This window comes from Onthophagus taurus, chromosome 6 (genome assembly GCF_036711975.1).
Source record: "Onthophagus taurus isolate NC chromosome 6, IU_Otau_3.0, whole genome shotgun sequence".
Classification (NCBI taxonomy): Eukaryota; Metazoa; Arthropoda; class Insecta; order Coleoptera; family Scarabaeidae; genus Onthophagus; species Onthophagus taurus.
This window is the reverse complement of record NC_091971.1, coordinates 8,689,221-8,705,337: the sequence shown is the minus strand read 5'-3', so window position 1 is coordinate 8,705,337 and position 16,117 is coordinate 8,689,221. Positions and strand designations below refer to the sequence as shown.

Below are 16,117 nucleotides of genomic sequence, written 5' to 3'. Positions count from 1 at the left end.
GTACGTGGCAATGCGGGAATATATTTTGAAATGTATTGTTTATAAAAAATTTTAATTCGGTTTTCGGGTTTTCAGAACAATGCTAATGCGATTTTAAAATACCAGGAATAATCTGGAAATCTCGAAGTATCAATCTTATTTTATGGCAAAATATGGACCATAGTGGATCGCAAATCTTTTCAGACTACTGACGAGCGTGGTACTTCGTGGTGGGAGAACTCGTTATTGATCTTGTTTGTAACCTGCTATCTTTTTGAGGTTCTCCATAGTTTGTGGAAACTATTATTGTCTTGGCAAAATATTGAACGTAAAAATTTGTCATCATGAAGTTGTGTAGTCTTTAAACTATCGTTAAGAAAGTCAAGCTAACGTTACTTTAAGCTCAACTAATGTTGGTTTTCTATCAAGATCCGGATTTGGGGAAAGGTCAAGTTCACTGACGTCCCTTAGCGTTTATCGGCGGTTTGTGCAGCTCCTGGAGCAGGGTGATCGGTTATTGCAGATGGGAAAACGTTTGTGTGATAAATGACATCTAGTTTGAGAGAATCAATTTCATTCACATAAAATCTTCATATAATGTTGGAGGGAGTCATAGTTAATTGGCAAATTGTTCTGACTATTACAGGGATGTCGTGAATGGTTAAAGTTTTGCCTAGCTGAATCCATGTCTTGGCTCAATGTACAATTAGAAGTCATACGTGTTGATTTGAGCATATCAGTAAAAGAAAAAACTGTTCATATGATAGCTTGGTAGGTAGTAGCTAATAATAAGTTAAATACAAGCAGGCAGGTAGATCGAGTTGACTTGTATGAATTGTTATTTAGATGATCCATTTAGATTTCATTCAATAGGTTTGCCACTTTCAGCTATGATGGTTTCAACAAACTTACTATTAGTGAATCAATAACCTCGTCAAGAATCAGTTTTTATCAGTATAAAACTCTTCAACCTTTGTAGCATGTTCACATGGGGATTTCTAAACTTCCGGCAAAAAGGTGACAATAGTATAGTCCACTCCAGTTAATTTAGTTAAATGTCAAATTATTGTCATATCACAAAATCTTTGACACTTTTAATTTCATTCGACAGTAACGTTCATTTAGATTATGTTGTGCCAATGACAGCATGGAATAATCGATTTACAGCATCGACATTTAGGATCCATCAATCCGTGATATCATTTCCGTGAGTTACCGAGATACACTTGGACATTCCATAATTACACACAGGTTACTAGAATACATTTTTTGTAACAAGCTAGCATCCAAATTTGGATATATCCTCGTATAAAGATTGCCAAAAAATAATTTCACCAGGAAATAAAACATGCTAACATGATGTCATATTATTTTGAGAAAAATCTATTTTCTTGCTGTAATCATCTTGAGATTCAAACGTTTTCTTTTCCTCCTCCAATCATGTCGTGTAACTACATACACACATATTTATCTTAGTAAATTAATCAATGGTTTGTAGACTAATAAGCCCGCATAGCTCATTAACACTGAGTAAATTTCGAACATGACACTCTCCAACTCCAGTATTGACATTCGGTTTATTCCGGTCAGTGTGTCCGGAAACGGTAGAACCGCATTGATCGTCTCTGCACATTGCTCGTTCGAACGGAAAGTTTTGCTTCGAATGGTACTCAAAGAACCAAAAAAAAAAAAAAAATGAAAGTGACTTCGCATTGGTAGGAAGTTGATCAAAAGAAAAACTTTAAGATTCTAAAAAATATAAAAAAATCCACGTCTGTGACTAACTAAGCGAAAAAGTAGCAAAAAACATATCCACCGAAAATACTCGTTTTCATCTCTTCCTACCCGCTTGGGTCTCCAAGGAGCCCTTAAAAAACTCCTCGGTGCAAGGAAAAACCGTCTCTCCGCACGAACAGGTTATGTTTACCGGCCACTTTTAACGCAAGTGCACGGTCTTACAAAAGACCCGGAAGCCTAAAAGGCCTATGCCGGAACAGTAAGGAAGAAAAAAGACAACGCTACGACGTCGCGGAAGTGGAAAATGAGGTATTTTGCATCGGCCATCTACTTCAAACATTCGCAGCAGTACCAAAACTAATTCATATCCTACTAAGAAAAAAGGCAATTTAAAATGTAACGTCCAAAATCACCTTAAATATACCATTTTCGTGAAAAATATTTCCACTCGTAGATTTTCAGTTTCAAGTCGCGTCCAGAATTGCAATTTAAGATAGAAGTACCACTATCTATCAAAGTTTTTGGTCTCTCTCTGTACGTAGTAGAAAACGTGACCTAATTTTGAGTTTGCCTTCATGCTCTAAGCTTCGAGGGAGAGAAGCAGTGAAAGTTTGAGGTTTACTGGAGTAGGCCGTTAAAAATTTAAGGGGGCAAGCAACGATAACCCACTGTGGCGTATGTGTATATACCTACCCTGTGACCGCCATGCGCAGCTAACAGTTGGGCAACCTACCATCCACAAAAGGAAGGAGGTTGGCCTAATATCAGAGAATTCACAGTAGAACTGAGTAGAACACAGGTAGCGCTACTGTTGCTAGGTATAGTACGTAGTAGATTCAAAAATATTTAAAATTTATTAGTTAAACCAAAATTATTTCTGTGATATATTTTTAATATAACAACCAAGACTATAAAAAGAATTGAATTAAATTATTTAACAAGATTAGTGAATTTGTGAACCATTATGTTTGTTTGGAGACAATGTGTGTCATTAGATGGTAAGTTTATTTATTTATGGATCTTATATTTTAAATGCTACAAAAGTTAAATTAAGAATTCAAAAATTTATACGTGAAATTTCACTGGCAAGAAAAATTCTTAGAATTGAAACCCTTTTCAATTCCCTTTTATTCATAAATTTATTAAAAGGGTTGGGTTGAGATGGGTTGGATAGATACTAAATCCTAATATGTCTATTCGAGAAATGGGTATAAAAATAAATCTGCAAAAAAAAATGATAACTAAGAAGAATTTTTAAACAATACTGTTAGATAAAATTAGTTACTACTAGATTTTGAGTTCTTTCTATGATAACACAATTTTCACATTGAAGGTTTTCTTCTAAAAGTTTGAGACTATATGATAATGTAACTAACCCAAATTATAAATAAGCGTATTAAATTTTTAATAAATTAACGTTAATGTCAATGTTTGTCATTTGTAGTTCAAAAAATATTTATTTTGGAATTTACAATTACTATACATTTATTATTTACATTATTAACATTATTGTATCCTCGGGAACGGCTCTCGACCGATGTCCTCTTGCTGCCGGCCTCTCATCCATTTCATTATTTATTTTATTGCAATAATAACAAATAACTAATTACCATTAATACAGATTTTTTTGTTACTTTTATAAACTTATCGTGTTTTAGATCAATTTTGATTATAATTAAAGACCAGGCATATTTCAAAAAGTTTGATCAACCCTTACAAACAAGTGAGATGTTTTTGCTGAAGGAAACTTCAACAATTCCTTGGCAAAGTGATAACCCGTAGCTTTATCTCAATTTAACAACTTTTTGCGGATGATGCGCTTAACCGATTCGATATGAGTTGCTAAAGAGGGGATGATTATCGTTTTGAGTGCAGAGGGCGCTTTGACATCGGTTCGTTTGACCAGCCTGGTAACGAAATTGTTACCCGAGAAACTAGAGTGCCACTTAATATAATGGATTACGACGCAATTTTGTGTTATTTGACTAATCTAAAGGTTACATGATAAGACTTTCGTTCAAATACTATTCTTGAAGCATCAGTATAGATCTTAAGATCAGTTAGATTTGCTCTAGGTAAGATAGTTCTTTATAAAAAGTAGATCCTATCATAACAGCTATCGATGTCTAGGATGTTCTGGATGTAGAATGTCCCACCAGGTCTATTTGTTTGTATTGCTACTGATATTTCTGCTAGCATCCAACCCAACCCAACGCCTTCAGTGTTGTCAGTATTGCAAGCATAACATTTACCTCCTTCGCTTTTAGTAATTTTTATCCATAGCTGCACCAACCAGCAATATATTACATGCTCCTATTTGATCTCATTCCTGAAATCTTTCACACTTCTACGTATATCATGGCGCATAGCCAACACATGCTAAGAGAAACATGGATTTTCAATCTGTTAAAATAAGCCACAGTTATTGCGAAATTCCACCGATCATCTGCTTGCCAAAATAGTCTGCAGAGATACAATTTATAGTGAAGCGATTAATTAAATAATGCGAAAATGGAATGCCAAAACCAATGTAGGTCTATGGGTCGATATCATACGATCTGCCGAGAAGCAGATTGTAACTGCCATGATCAAACTCTTCTAAGAATACTTGTTTATTCGTTCTATATGATATATCTCCAACATAAATATGTCTTGGATTGTATGTTTAATATAAAAATAAACATTACAAGAAGGGATACGGTAGGTGACAGCTTATCGGTTCCTTTTTGATATTGTCCATCAACACTGTCTGATCGTTTAACTACACACGAACTTCAAGTATTAGATAAGAATACGTTTGGAGTTTTTAAACATTTTTGCAACAAGAAATTTTGAAGTACTTGATAGGAAAAGTTGAAAATGAACTAATCAGAAAAAGATTTGGTCATATTCAAATTGTACAGATTTTGACGCTCACCGTTTATGAAGAGCATACTTTTCATAGAGACTTCTATCAGATTCAGCGTAGATTCACTTGCTACAAAGGAAAAGAGGATTTCAATGGACATAAAATGAAAGACATGAAATTAAATTCCTGGAAATTTCATATTTATATGAAATAGGTCCAAAATAAGTATCTAATATATTTTTAATGAAAAAATCATCGTAAACAATGTATAACTTTTTTTATTAAATAATTTTAATAGAGTATTTACGCTTTAAAAGAATTCCATTACGAATTTATTAAAAATGGGATTTTGCAACATGTTTCCATTATTATTTCAATTTATTAAAAATTAAAACACAAACCAAACGCTTTAAATCTTTAACTAGAATTTCACGCAATGAAAAAATATTTTAACAATTTGAATATTTATTTATTTAGAGCTCAGTAAAAAACTAAACGTATAGGAACCTACCAAAAGGGTATATCTATATAATTCGGTTTTAATTTTAAAATTGATTATGAAGAAATAAGACCTACTTAAAATAGGAAAATTTGTTAATTGAATAAAGTGTAACATAAAATATACTTTATTAACTACGATATGATAAAATTACAACTACAGTTTGGTTACGAAATGTAATTATGATGGTACAAGTTAATTTCTGCGTTATCAACTTGCTTGTTAATTAAAATTGACTACAAACTAGATTACACATACGTACACATTCGGATAAACAACGACTGAGCTTCGAGCTTTATTCCAGTTCACAAACTCGACCCGGTTATTACTATAATATAGTATATCCACGTATATTTTAAGCTTTCCAAGTCGTAAAAATTCCTTTCCACTCGAGAATATTCCCTCTAAAAACGGGGATGTAGGGAATCTAAATATTAATTTATGTAGGAGAATGTGGTGGTTCAAGTATATTTACTTGGAAATCTCCCAGATAAACCTTCTTATTGTGTTACGTTGAAAATAAATATGTACACAAACTGGGGAGAAAGAATCGTATCAAAAAGAATAAGAAATAGTAAAACTAAAAATAACGTTTTCGATAAATAGAACTTTGTTTTAGATGTTTCCTTTTCTTTTACGGATCTTCTTTAGAAACTCGTTGTGAGGGGGAATTCGGTTTGATTTTTCACGTCGGTTTTTCGCGATTATTAAATGAAAACTCCTCCGGCGTGACGCGATGGAAAAGTTTGTGGATAGAAACGTCACAAAGTTTCAAATTGACCGCCGAATATAACGAAGAGGAAGACGTCGTATGACGTCGCGAATAAAATTCAGTCAAGAATATGTAAAGTTTTTGAAACTCAATACTTCCCCACTTACATAAGTATAGAGAGTAGTAATGGCATCGAGTTTATTCATGAACAAAAAAGTCCTTGTGGAGGTAATAAATTATTTAACGTTTAGTTTTACTTTATCCATCTAACATAAAAGTTGGATTTTATATTATGGTAAGTTCATTTATTTGTTTTGAAAAATTTAATGTAAAGCGTTTTGGCCATAGAAGATAAAAATAGAAAAGCGTTTATTTGTAAATAAACATAAATACATTAGAGATATTTGTATACAGTTCACGCGAACGCAGTTATTATTATTTTAACAGCTGTTCGTTTTTTAAACATTCAAACGTTTTGAATTAGCTTTAAAAGAGGAATTTTTTGAAAACCACTATTTTTCATTAAAAATCGTCAACGGCGAAAACGGAAAATTATCGAAAACCACACAATTCCCGATAACAACTCGGCCAATTATTGTCCCGAACTCGTTTTTCCAACACAAAAATCGGAAAAATGAAAAAAAAACTAGTTTTTTTCCTAAAAATATCGGGTTGGTTTTGTTTTCGCACTAATTCAGAAAGCTCACTGAGAGCTAAAAAGCTAAATAGAACCATGTTTGGTTTATTATTCCAATTTTGAGTTTTTAATTCCATAATTAACTTGTTGATGTACATAAAATCGTTATTTTTAACTCCAATTATGCAAATTTGAGCACGCTACAAAAATAACGTGCGAAGTGGTTCACTTAATCACGAACAATTTTTGTAAAATTACCTAAGTTACATAAATTGAAATTTGTGAATTCATAATAGAATTTATAAACGCAAATTGAATTATCAACCTCCATATACGGTAATTAACCCAATGCAATTAACACACCATATATCATAAAATTTCATATGGTAAATTGCAGGGCTATCCAACTGCAATTATAGGAAGCTATCCATCTAACAAATTATATCCGAAACAAAACGATTTTCGATAATTAATAAAAAAAATTATTACTAAAATCAAGGTTTAATTAATCGTAGCTTTTAACAGTGATTAAGCTCAATATCCCTAATTATACATCCATTAACAACACAACCTGTTTTAATCGATACGTATTATTTATAAACAAACAAAAAGCAAATTTAACTAAAGTATACGAAAATGGTATGCATGAGAAATTTGTTGTTTAATTGTATTACAAAGCACCATTGTTTTCGTGATGTGCATGCAAAATTACTTTATCGGATACAATAGAGTAAATTAACGAAGACAATGTGTTGTTTTTGGGTGCTGAAATTAAAGTCGATGGACTTTTTTCAATCAAAAATTTACAAATTGATTTTTTTTAGCACGTAAATATCAATAAATATGTCAATCTTTTTTGGAACATCAACTTTAATCGGAAAAACACTTCAATTGTATTTTGATTTGAAATCTGGGTTTGATGAGGTTATAATTGATTTTTTTTAATGAAGAGTCGCCGTTTATGTTTTGAAATTTTTGAACACAATTGAAATTTTTGAACACAATTGAAATTTTTGGTAATATTTAAGTTTATCTTTATAAATCACTTACATACAAATGTATGTATTAGATTGAGAAAGATTATTAGAATAGTTTCATTCAATAATTCAAAATTTATCTATATAGAATGTTGTAGAACTATTCCTAATTTTCGGAAATGATAGATGACGAAATTTAAAAAGGCGTATCTCATAAACGCATTGAGATATCATCATGAGATAAAAAGCATTTTAAAATAAATTTATTTTTCTTTCAGTCTACTTAAAATTATCTCTTCAAAGCCCTTCACATTGGAGGGCATTAAATGAAAAAGTACTCCATTTTTGAAGATTCCAGCAGATTTGTCCACTTTGCGATTTTTTTTTCAAAAACTAATTGACGAAAAAATTCAATTTTGAACAGCTTTTGCGATATTCCATATAGTTTAACGGAAAATCGCGCTTAAGTAGGATACGATTGTGAGATCCCGTTATTAGGTTTATTCTATTTTTTTATATTTAAGCGAATTATAAATTAAAAAGAAACAGAAATAAACCATAATAAAAAGAAAGTAAAGATTGCGCTGATGAATGTTCTAGACTGGACGTCGCGCCTTTATTCTTTATGTAGGTAAAATAATACCTTTCAAATAGATGAGGACGTGCACGAATAATTCTTCTTCTGTATTAACAGGTGTCTCATAAACCAGGGATTTAACCTTCCAGCAGGCGCGCCTATTTTTATTACACGAGCAGGTGCGTAGTGTACAATGTACATATAGGAAAATTTCTTCTTTTGGGGGAAATTTACATGTTAATTCACAAAAAAATGTTGTGTTTCCGACGTCTCGCACTCAGCGCCCATGTAGGATATTTGCAAAAACGCTCGAATATCCTTTGGCAGCGAAATTATTTGAGCTCTCATAATTAGTTGCTCTTTCATTAAAGCAATTGCTAAATTACTTAAGAAAATTCTTCGACGACACTAATTTCCCGTAGAATGTTTTGTCAAATACAATATTTGCGAGTTTATTCCCGCTATATTTAGCAGCGTAAAAAACAGGGCTAATGGCCATCGTCTAGTGACCCTCGAAATAGAGTAGGCAGCGCACATCTTATCAACCGTATCTACTGCTCCTTTTGTTTGATTATAACTTAAAATTATTTCGGGTTTATGAGATTCTTCGTCAACTTCCGGTAAGTCGTGCATCGTTGATAATAATATAACGGCTTTGTTTTTTCTTGGGACATAAGAGACTAATGCAGTATCTTGTTGAAAGCCAAATAAAGATGATTGAGGTTGACGATTTTTATTTGGCAAAAACTCCGGACGAATTTCACGTTTGTTTTTACGTAATGTTCCGATGAATGTAATTTTTTTTTCTAGAAGATATTTAGCTAAGGTTAAGCTGCTATACCAATTGTCCGTCGTTAGATTTCTACAAGAATTTTCAATTGGTGTTATCAACCGTTTCACAATGTCGATGGGTGAATTGGAAACTTTATAAATTCCATTTGGTTGTTGCCCATAATAAACTTCAAAGTTGCTGGTATAAAAAGATTTGGCATCGCACATGGCAAAAATTTTTATACCGTATTTAGCAGGTTTGCTTGGTATATATTGCACAAAACTATATCTACTTCTAAACGAGTGCAACATTTCGTCAATGGTTACATATTCGCTAACGTTATAACTGTTTTTACAATTATTGACAAAGGAATCAAGGATTGACCTGATTGGAGCCAACTAATCCGTTTTCTTCCTTTCATTCCTTGTTGATTTATCATCAAAACGAAGACTTCTTAACAGAAATAAAAATCGGTTGGAACCCATTACTGCTCGGAGAATTTGAATGCCGGTGCCATCACTATTCCACAGATCCATCACGCTTACATGAGATCCTTTCTTCGTACCAATCAAGAAAAGAGTTCCAAATAAAGCTAATATTTCGCAAATTGTTGTATTTTGGCAGTCACGTTCCCTCGAATATAAAATCGTATTACGTTTGGATTCGATGTATTTATTTGTATATCGGACAATATCTTTGATTATGTTTGGAGTAATAATTGCTTGAAATGCACTTATTTCGCCGGTAATGTTCCGTGTTTTTGTTGTAAGTCCAGGTAGAACTTTTACGATATTTTTATCCCTAATTTTCGAAGGTCGCTTATTAGGATTTTTATACCATTTCAATGATTCGTCATCTTGTTGGTTTACCTCAGACTTGCTCGCCGAACTTGTCTTTTTTATTACTTTCGGTTTTCCTCTTCCTAGAAAAAAGTCACCACTACTTGTGTGTGCTTCCTCTGTCTCATTGACGCTCTGCTCTGAGTCACTATCATGTTCACTTTGCACAATTTCTTCTTCTTCATCGGATATATCGCTATCGTCGATACATTCCTTAGGCTCCTCTTCCAAAAAGTCTAACAAGCCATCTCTCAAATTATCATTTCCTGACATTCTGAATAAAAATAAAGAGATCATTCAGGTAAAAATTAACTAAATAAATCCCAAGTTTTCAGCGTTAATTTCGTGTTTTAAAAATAAAGATTTCAAAATATTAACCTACCTTAATTAATTAACAATAACACGAATAGGCGCGTACGTGTATTTTGTACACAAACTGACTTAATCTCACTAATTTCTTTTTTTTTGTAATTTCTAAGCCTCTCAAAAAATTTTCAACCGTAGCCTCCAAAAGACAAATTAACTCTAAAGGAATACCTACTAAAGAAAGGTTTATTTCTCCGGAAATTACGTCATACTACTCCTTAAACACAATTGTGTGTACTTTGTACACAAGCGCGCCCGCCGGAAGGTTAATATGATCCCAAATACAAAAATGAACTGGAGTCATATCTCTTCTGAACCATCTGTATGGAAATTGTACATTTAGATAATTTCGGCAATTTAATCCAAAAAATACTATATGATTTTAGAGATTCTCGAGGTCAGTGTTTTTTTCAGAATTTCTTGCAGTTGTTCCATTTTAACACGCGAATAAGTATTCACTCTTCTAGAATTTTCTGCAATGAACTTTATTATGATCTTTGCATTTCTTTCTTTTCTACCCTAACTTTTTGGCAGGTTCTCATGTTCATTAATAAAAAGCTTTTATGTACGATTTTACTACTAGTTTAAAATTCATTTAGACTTAATAAAAATTGACATATTGATGTGGCATAAAATCGGATTTAAAATTGAACTGTCATAGAACCGTTTAAAATTGATCTCAAACCGTGTGATGTTGGTTTAAAATCATTCAAAATCGTTTGAAATTAACGAAAATTGTTTCTTTTCAATCAATCTAACAAAAAATAGTAAAAATTCATTAAAACGGAAATGTCATTTAAAACGTCGATTTTAAAAGCAATCAGTAAATTTGAAAAACTCGTGGAATTGAAAATTGATTTGAAATGAATGAAGATAGATCAGAACGCTTTAATTTAAAAATTTTACTTGAATAAAGTTATTTTATTTTGCAACATAAAAATCGTACAGCTTTGCCAAAAACCCAAAATATTTCACTGCAACTTTTTTTGTGTACTATCGACTCGTAAATCAATGCGTTAAAGTAAAAAAATTAAAAATTAATTTATTATTTAAGTTTCTTTTACTTCTTTTTGTCATTTCTAACTCTCCTCCCTATGACATCGCCTTATGTAGTTATAGCCTTGCCCTATTACCGGTATCGACCACTGGGTGGCGCGGCAGTGCCGGCAACGACGCAGTCACAGGCATCCGACGAACAGGGCCGGTCGCAGTTGGCCGCGCAAACCCACACGAGCAGCACAACATTTCGAAAAACTTCTAATACAAACCATATCTATTTTTTGAAAATAATTCAAATTTTTTCAGTTTTCGCGCGACACGCGGTTTATTCTTCCTCTTCTTCTATCACACTCTCCGTATCGTTTCTTTTCTCGTTTTGACGTCTTCTCTTCCCCCGTTCTGTTCAGGTTACAAGCGACCTCTACCTTCCCTATCGTACCGCGATTTTCAGTGTGAAAAACCGCGGTTTCCGACGACGTTAACCTGTTCCTTGCCGCATGCGGTAGTGATGTGATCGCTCCGACGCAATCCGATACGTGCGTGTATGTTTCGGGCATGACAAAAGGTGGACCAGATCGATTTTATACCAGTTTTTTGTTGCATATTATAAAAAAAAAGTTTAATTATTCTTTTCCTTGAATTTTATAATTTTTTATTGTATATGAAAATCTACAAGTGTAAGTTATTTCTAAATTGGCTCAAAATCGAATCTTCATTACTTTAATTATTTGATAATTTATTTCAAAATTGTTAATAATTTAGGGAATCAAATTTAATACAATAAAATATAATAATAATTCGAAAGGTAATCTAACGCTATAATCATTACATTAACGGTATACTCCAGCATTTTATGTCTTCTTATAATGCAACCTATCATTATAAAGACATTACTTACTTTTCTTATGAGGTATAGAAAAGAAGCAGATAACTTTTTATTTTGAAATCAATATATAAATTTAACGAAAAACCACTTAATAACACAATTCATGACATAAAATGGGAAACTAATTTACGAATACTATCAATATTTCAAATTATCGTAAAATCTTAACATTTATTATTTCATTGTTATTAATTTTAATTATGAAGATTTTGTAATATAATTACTTTAAAATTCTAGTAATTTTCTTTTTGCTGGTAAGTAAACTCTTATTAAATATAACACAAGAAAACCATTGAAGTTATCTTTTTTTACACAGAAATTAACTTTTCCTTTGAACTAAAAACATTAAAGTTAATCTTAAGACATTCTCTCCGTCTGCTATAATCACAGGCCGCAAAACCATCATCACACAAACTCGATTGAAGACCCCCGGTCTTTTACAAAAAGAAACAGGAAATGACATTATAAAACGGCTTTCAACCGGCGCGCACCGTTTTTCGTTTTTAACGCGATTTTCACGTCGCCGGACTTCCGTCAAATGAAAATTTTCCTCGCCGGGGAACGAAATTTAATTGTCGCGGTTTTCTGAACGGTGCTAAGATTATTTTTAATTTTTTTTTTCGTGCGGACAGCGCGGTTTGCATTTTTACCTCCCTATTGAATACCGTCACGTAGACGCTCTTATGGCTTCTTCGACGCGGCCGGAAGTGGTTTTTAGCACCTCATGTAACCTACAAGAGGTAGTATCAACGATGTGGAATACGTAAAAAAATAGTTATTTATGTATCAAGGCAGTTAAAAGACTTTACTGTCTGGGTAAATTTTATATCTACTTTTGAAATTTGTAATTGACTAAATCGTCTTACATATTCCTATAAACTAAATTATATACTTAAAAAACGTTCATTCGTATGTTTATTTAAAGATTTATTTCCACTTTGTACCACTATTTCAATTTTGTTGAAACCATTTTGTGATTTTAGGGATTGATTTAACAGCAAATTTTGTCCATTTTGGGGTTGAATTGTTTATGGATTGTGTTTTCTTGGGTCGTTATGAATAATTTATGTGCATAATGTATTTCACCAACAAGTTTAATGCTTGAGGTATAATCAAGTATATAACTAAAATCGTCCATTTAAAAATTTTGCTTCTTTCTTCTTTGCACCTCAGAAATGGCAGAAGTTAGACTTGAACAAGTTGTAGATTATGTTCTCTCGATTCATTATCAACAATTTTTATGCGTATTGTTATTTTCTATCATTTTTTTTAGTTATAATCGGTTATGATATCAAATCGTTAATTTTGAATTTCTGGACATTTCTGCCTAGTACCTAAGACATGGCCACAGCAATGATTGAACTGGTTGCGGATTTTACTTTATTGGTTCTTTATAAACAATTTTTGTGTACACAATTTTCCTTCATCAATTCTAGTTTCTGAGTTAGAATCTATTATAACAACCGTAGTTGTTCATTTTAGGACTTTCTGCTTTCCACTTAAGAAATGGCAGTAGCTATGTTTCAATTGATTATGAACCATTTCTTTGCATAATGTTTCCTCCATAATTTTAGTTCTTTTTATAATTAGTTTTCATTACAATAATCGTCAATTTTGAGTTTCTGGACATTTCTGCCTTGTACCTAAGACATAGCCATAGAAACGTTTGAATTGGTTATGGATTTTACTTCATTAGTTCTTCACAAACAATTATTGTTTACACAATTTTACTTCATCAATTCTAGTTCCTGAGTTAGAATCAATTATAATAACCACAGTTATTCATTTTAGGACTTTCTGCTTTCCACTTAAGAAATGGCAATAGCTAAGTTTCAATTGATTATGATTTAATTCTGCCTTCTTAGTCATTTCTTAACATTTTTCAGCAAACTCCTATTTTATAAGTTTTAAGTGATTTTAATAATAAAAGCTATTCAAAATAGTTACAATCTCTAAGTATACGATCATTCTTCCCAGTTTAACTTTTATAGCATAAAAAGAATGTGATTACAGCAAAAAAAACTTTATTTTGTAAACATACAAGACTTTTACGAGTGTTTTATGGAGATTATTTTAAACCCATTACCTCTGGGAGGAATAGAAATGAAAATTTATTAGGGAAATCCGAACGATTCTCACGTTTTGCAAAGTTTAGGAAGTTATTAAAGTTCTTGTTGGAATTTCTGACCTTGATACTAGTTATACAAACTTTTATTGTTTGACTACATAATAACGCTTGCGAGCTTTTGCGATAACCAACAATGGTAAAAACAATTATGTATATTTTCTTTCCTTTGAAAATCGATAGACGTATTATTTCTTTAGTAATTTTATTCTATGTGATGTCTATGTTTGGTCTGTAAATATACAGCTACAATTCGTTATTCCTTGTTAGTTTCGAGCTCTTCGTAGAGGAGAAGAGCCCGGAGGCGATCCCCGTTGCATTTTGATCAGGTGCAGGCCAACAACTTCATTCCTTCGGGTGACAGTTTGTAGCCTCCACCGCTAACGAAACGAGACGAATTTGTTAGTTTATTTGCATTGAGTTAAAGTGGTGGGGTCCCACAAATGTCACCGTTTATAAATAGGCCATTGTCAATGCTATACTCTCCTTGGCCGCCCTGAAGGAAGAGCGTTAACGATCCAGAAGAAACAAATACGCGTTACTGGGTCGATGACATCCACCTTTATACTCAAAGCTAGATCTTAAAGACGAGGAAACCGGCTGTTAACTTCGGAATACGAACGACTCGTATACTTCTATTTGTAGGATTCAACTAAAACTAAATCGAACATCCGCCCGTCTCAACGTTTCTACAATTAGTATGTGTACCAGTTTAAATGAAACGCCATTTCTAATTGAAGTCTAAAACGCCATCAAGTGATCCAAATAATTGAAGTAATGAAGTTGTTCTCGATGTGTATTCAAAATCAAAATCTTACCAATTACTCTGAGTAAATACAATCGTTTCCGGTTCGTTAATCACTGCTCCGAGACGTTCATTAGCTTTACATTTGTCGATTGCATCCGAGTCGATCCAATGAATACAAAACTGTTTCTCATTCTCTCGATTCGTGATGTAACTTGGCGCGTTTTATCACGTCTTGTTACAGTTTTGGTTTTGAAACAATAATGAATTGCATTTCATTCCATAAAAACAGTTTAAATAGACTATGAGACGCATAGATAATGGGTTTTTCGTCTATAAAGTGTATTGCGTATCGATTCAACGTCGTCCCTTATTCTGTGTCGAAGTACGCTGACCTTTACGGTCGTCCCTTCCGTTAGTGTTCTTCGTTTCATGAGGAGATTAACAGTTGCGTGTTTGTCCCGTTACCTATAAAAAATGCAATGTATCGAGAGTATCAATCGATTTTTAACGATTTAAATCTTTTAAATCATAATTGTCTTCCAAAACGAAAAAGCAAAAAGAAAAAATGAGTAGGACAGAAAAAACTTTTTTGTGATCGTTTTTTTTGAGTCGGGTTTAAGATGTGTTCGCGATGTAGTAAGTGTAGTAGAGAAGAAGAAGAAGATGAAAGGGTTGGTGATGAAGAAGTTTGTTCAGGTAAATAAATTAGATTAAATTAGTTTACATTTTTGGCATACAAAATTTAAATGCTCAACACAGCAATAACACCTTCCGTATGTAATGAATCGTTCTTGGGATATTTCGTTGTAAACTGCGACATCTGACATGGTCATTTATTAGATGAAACCCCCGCTTTTCTAGGTAATTCTGTTCCGAAATGCTTCCGTTGTTGTTAGCTTTACATATAATGTATGACTATATGCTATATTCATTACATTGGAAATGAGAGTAGCTCTTGCGCCGTTATTAACAAAGTTTATTAACAACATCAACTCCGCCTTTTGTTTCATTACAATCTAACATGATTTGCGGTTTGCCAGTTACTTCATCAATGTCGTCGTAAAAAAGTATAGTAGAGAGTATAAGTACGTTTTTATGTTTTCGAGAAATGATGGAACAAGAGTTGCTTGTTCTTGGAATGCGAACATACTTGTACACTTAGGTCATTTTATTTACACAAATACTGGTGGTATCTGTCTTGTATTTTTTCGTAGTATACCTATTATTGTAAGTTTATGATCATTCTACGAGTTGTAAATGTGTGGTCATAAAAAAAGTTTCAATTGTAATTTATGTGTATGCTTATGATATTGGAAAGTGTTTTGAAAATAAGTTACAATCATTCGTCATCTCAATTGCAAGCAAACTGACCGAAAAAGGACAGCTGTAGGGTAGTATAAGCTGATGTCTTATTGT

General features: G+C 32.6%; 1 protein-coding gene across 21 annotated transcripts in view; it reads left to right on the top strand.

The window, feature by feature from the left end:
- LOC111427760 (coiled-coil domain-containing protein AGAP005037) overlaps positions 1-16,117 on the top strand; it is an 82,867-nt gene that overhangs the window by 15,892 nt on the left and 50,858 nt on the right. The window contains exons 1-2 of one of the 21 annotated variants that reach the window (XM_071196399.1): positions 11,156-11,507; positions 14,943-15,397. The exons of 19 other annotated variants lie outside the window; for them this stretch is intronic. In XM_071196399.1, coding sequence (XP_071052500.1) covers positions 15,322-15,397 — 76 coding nt within the window. In that variant the 5' untranslated portion in view covers positions 11,156-11,507; positions 14,943-15,321. Of the gene's footprint in view, positions 1-2,665; positions 2,715-11,155; positions 11,508-14,942; positions 15,398-16,117 lie in introns of those variants that run through there. One more of the 21 variants, XM_071196400.1, reaches the window with a different exon arrangement.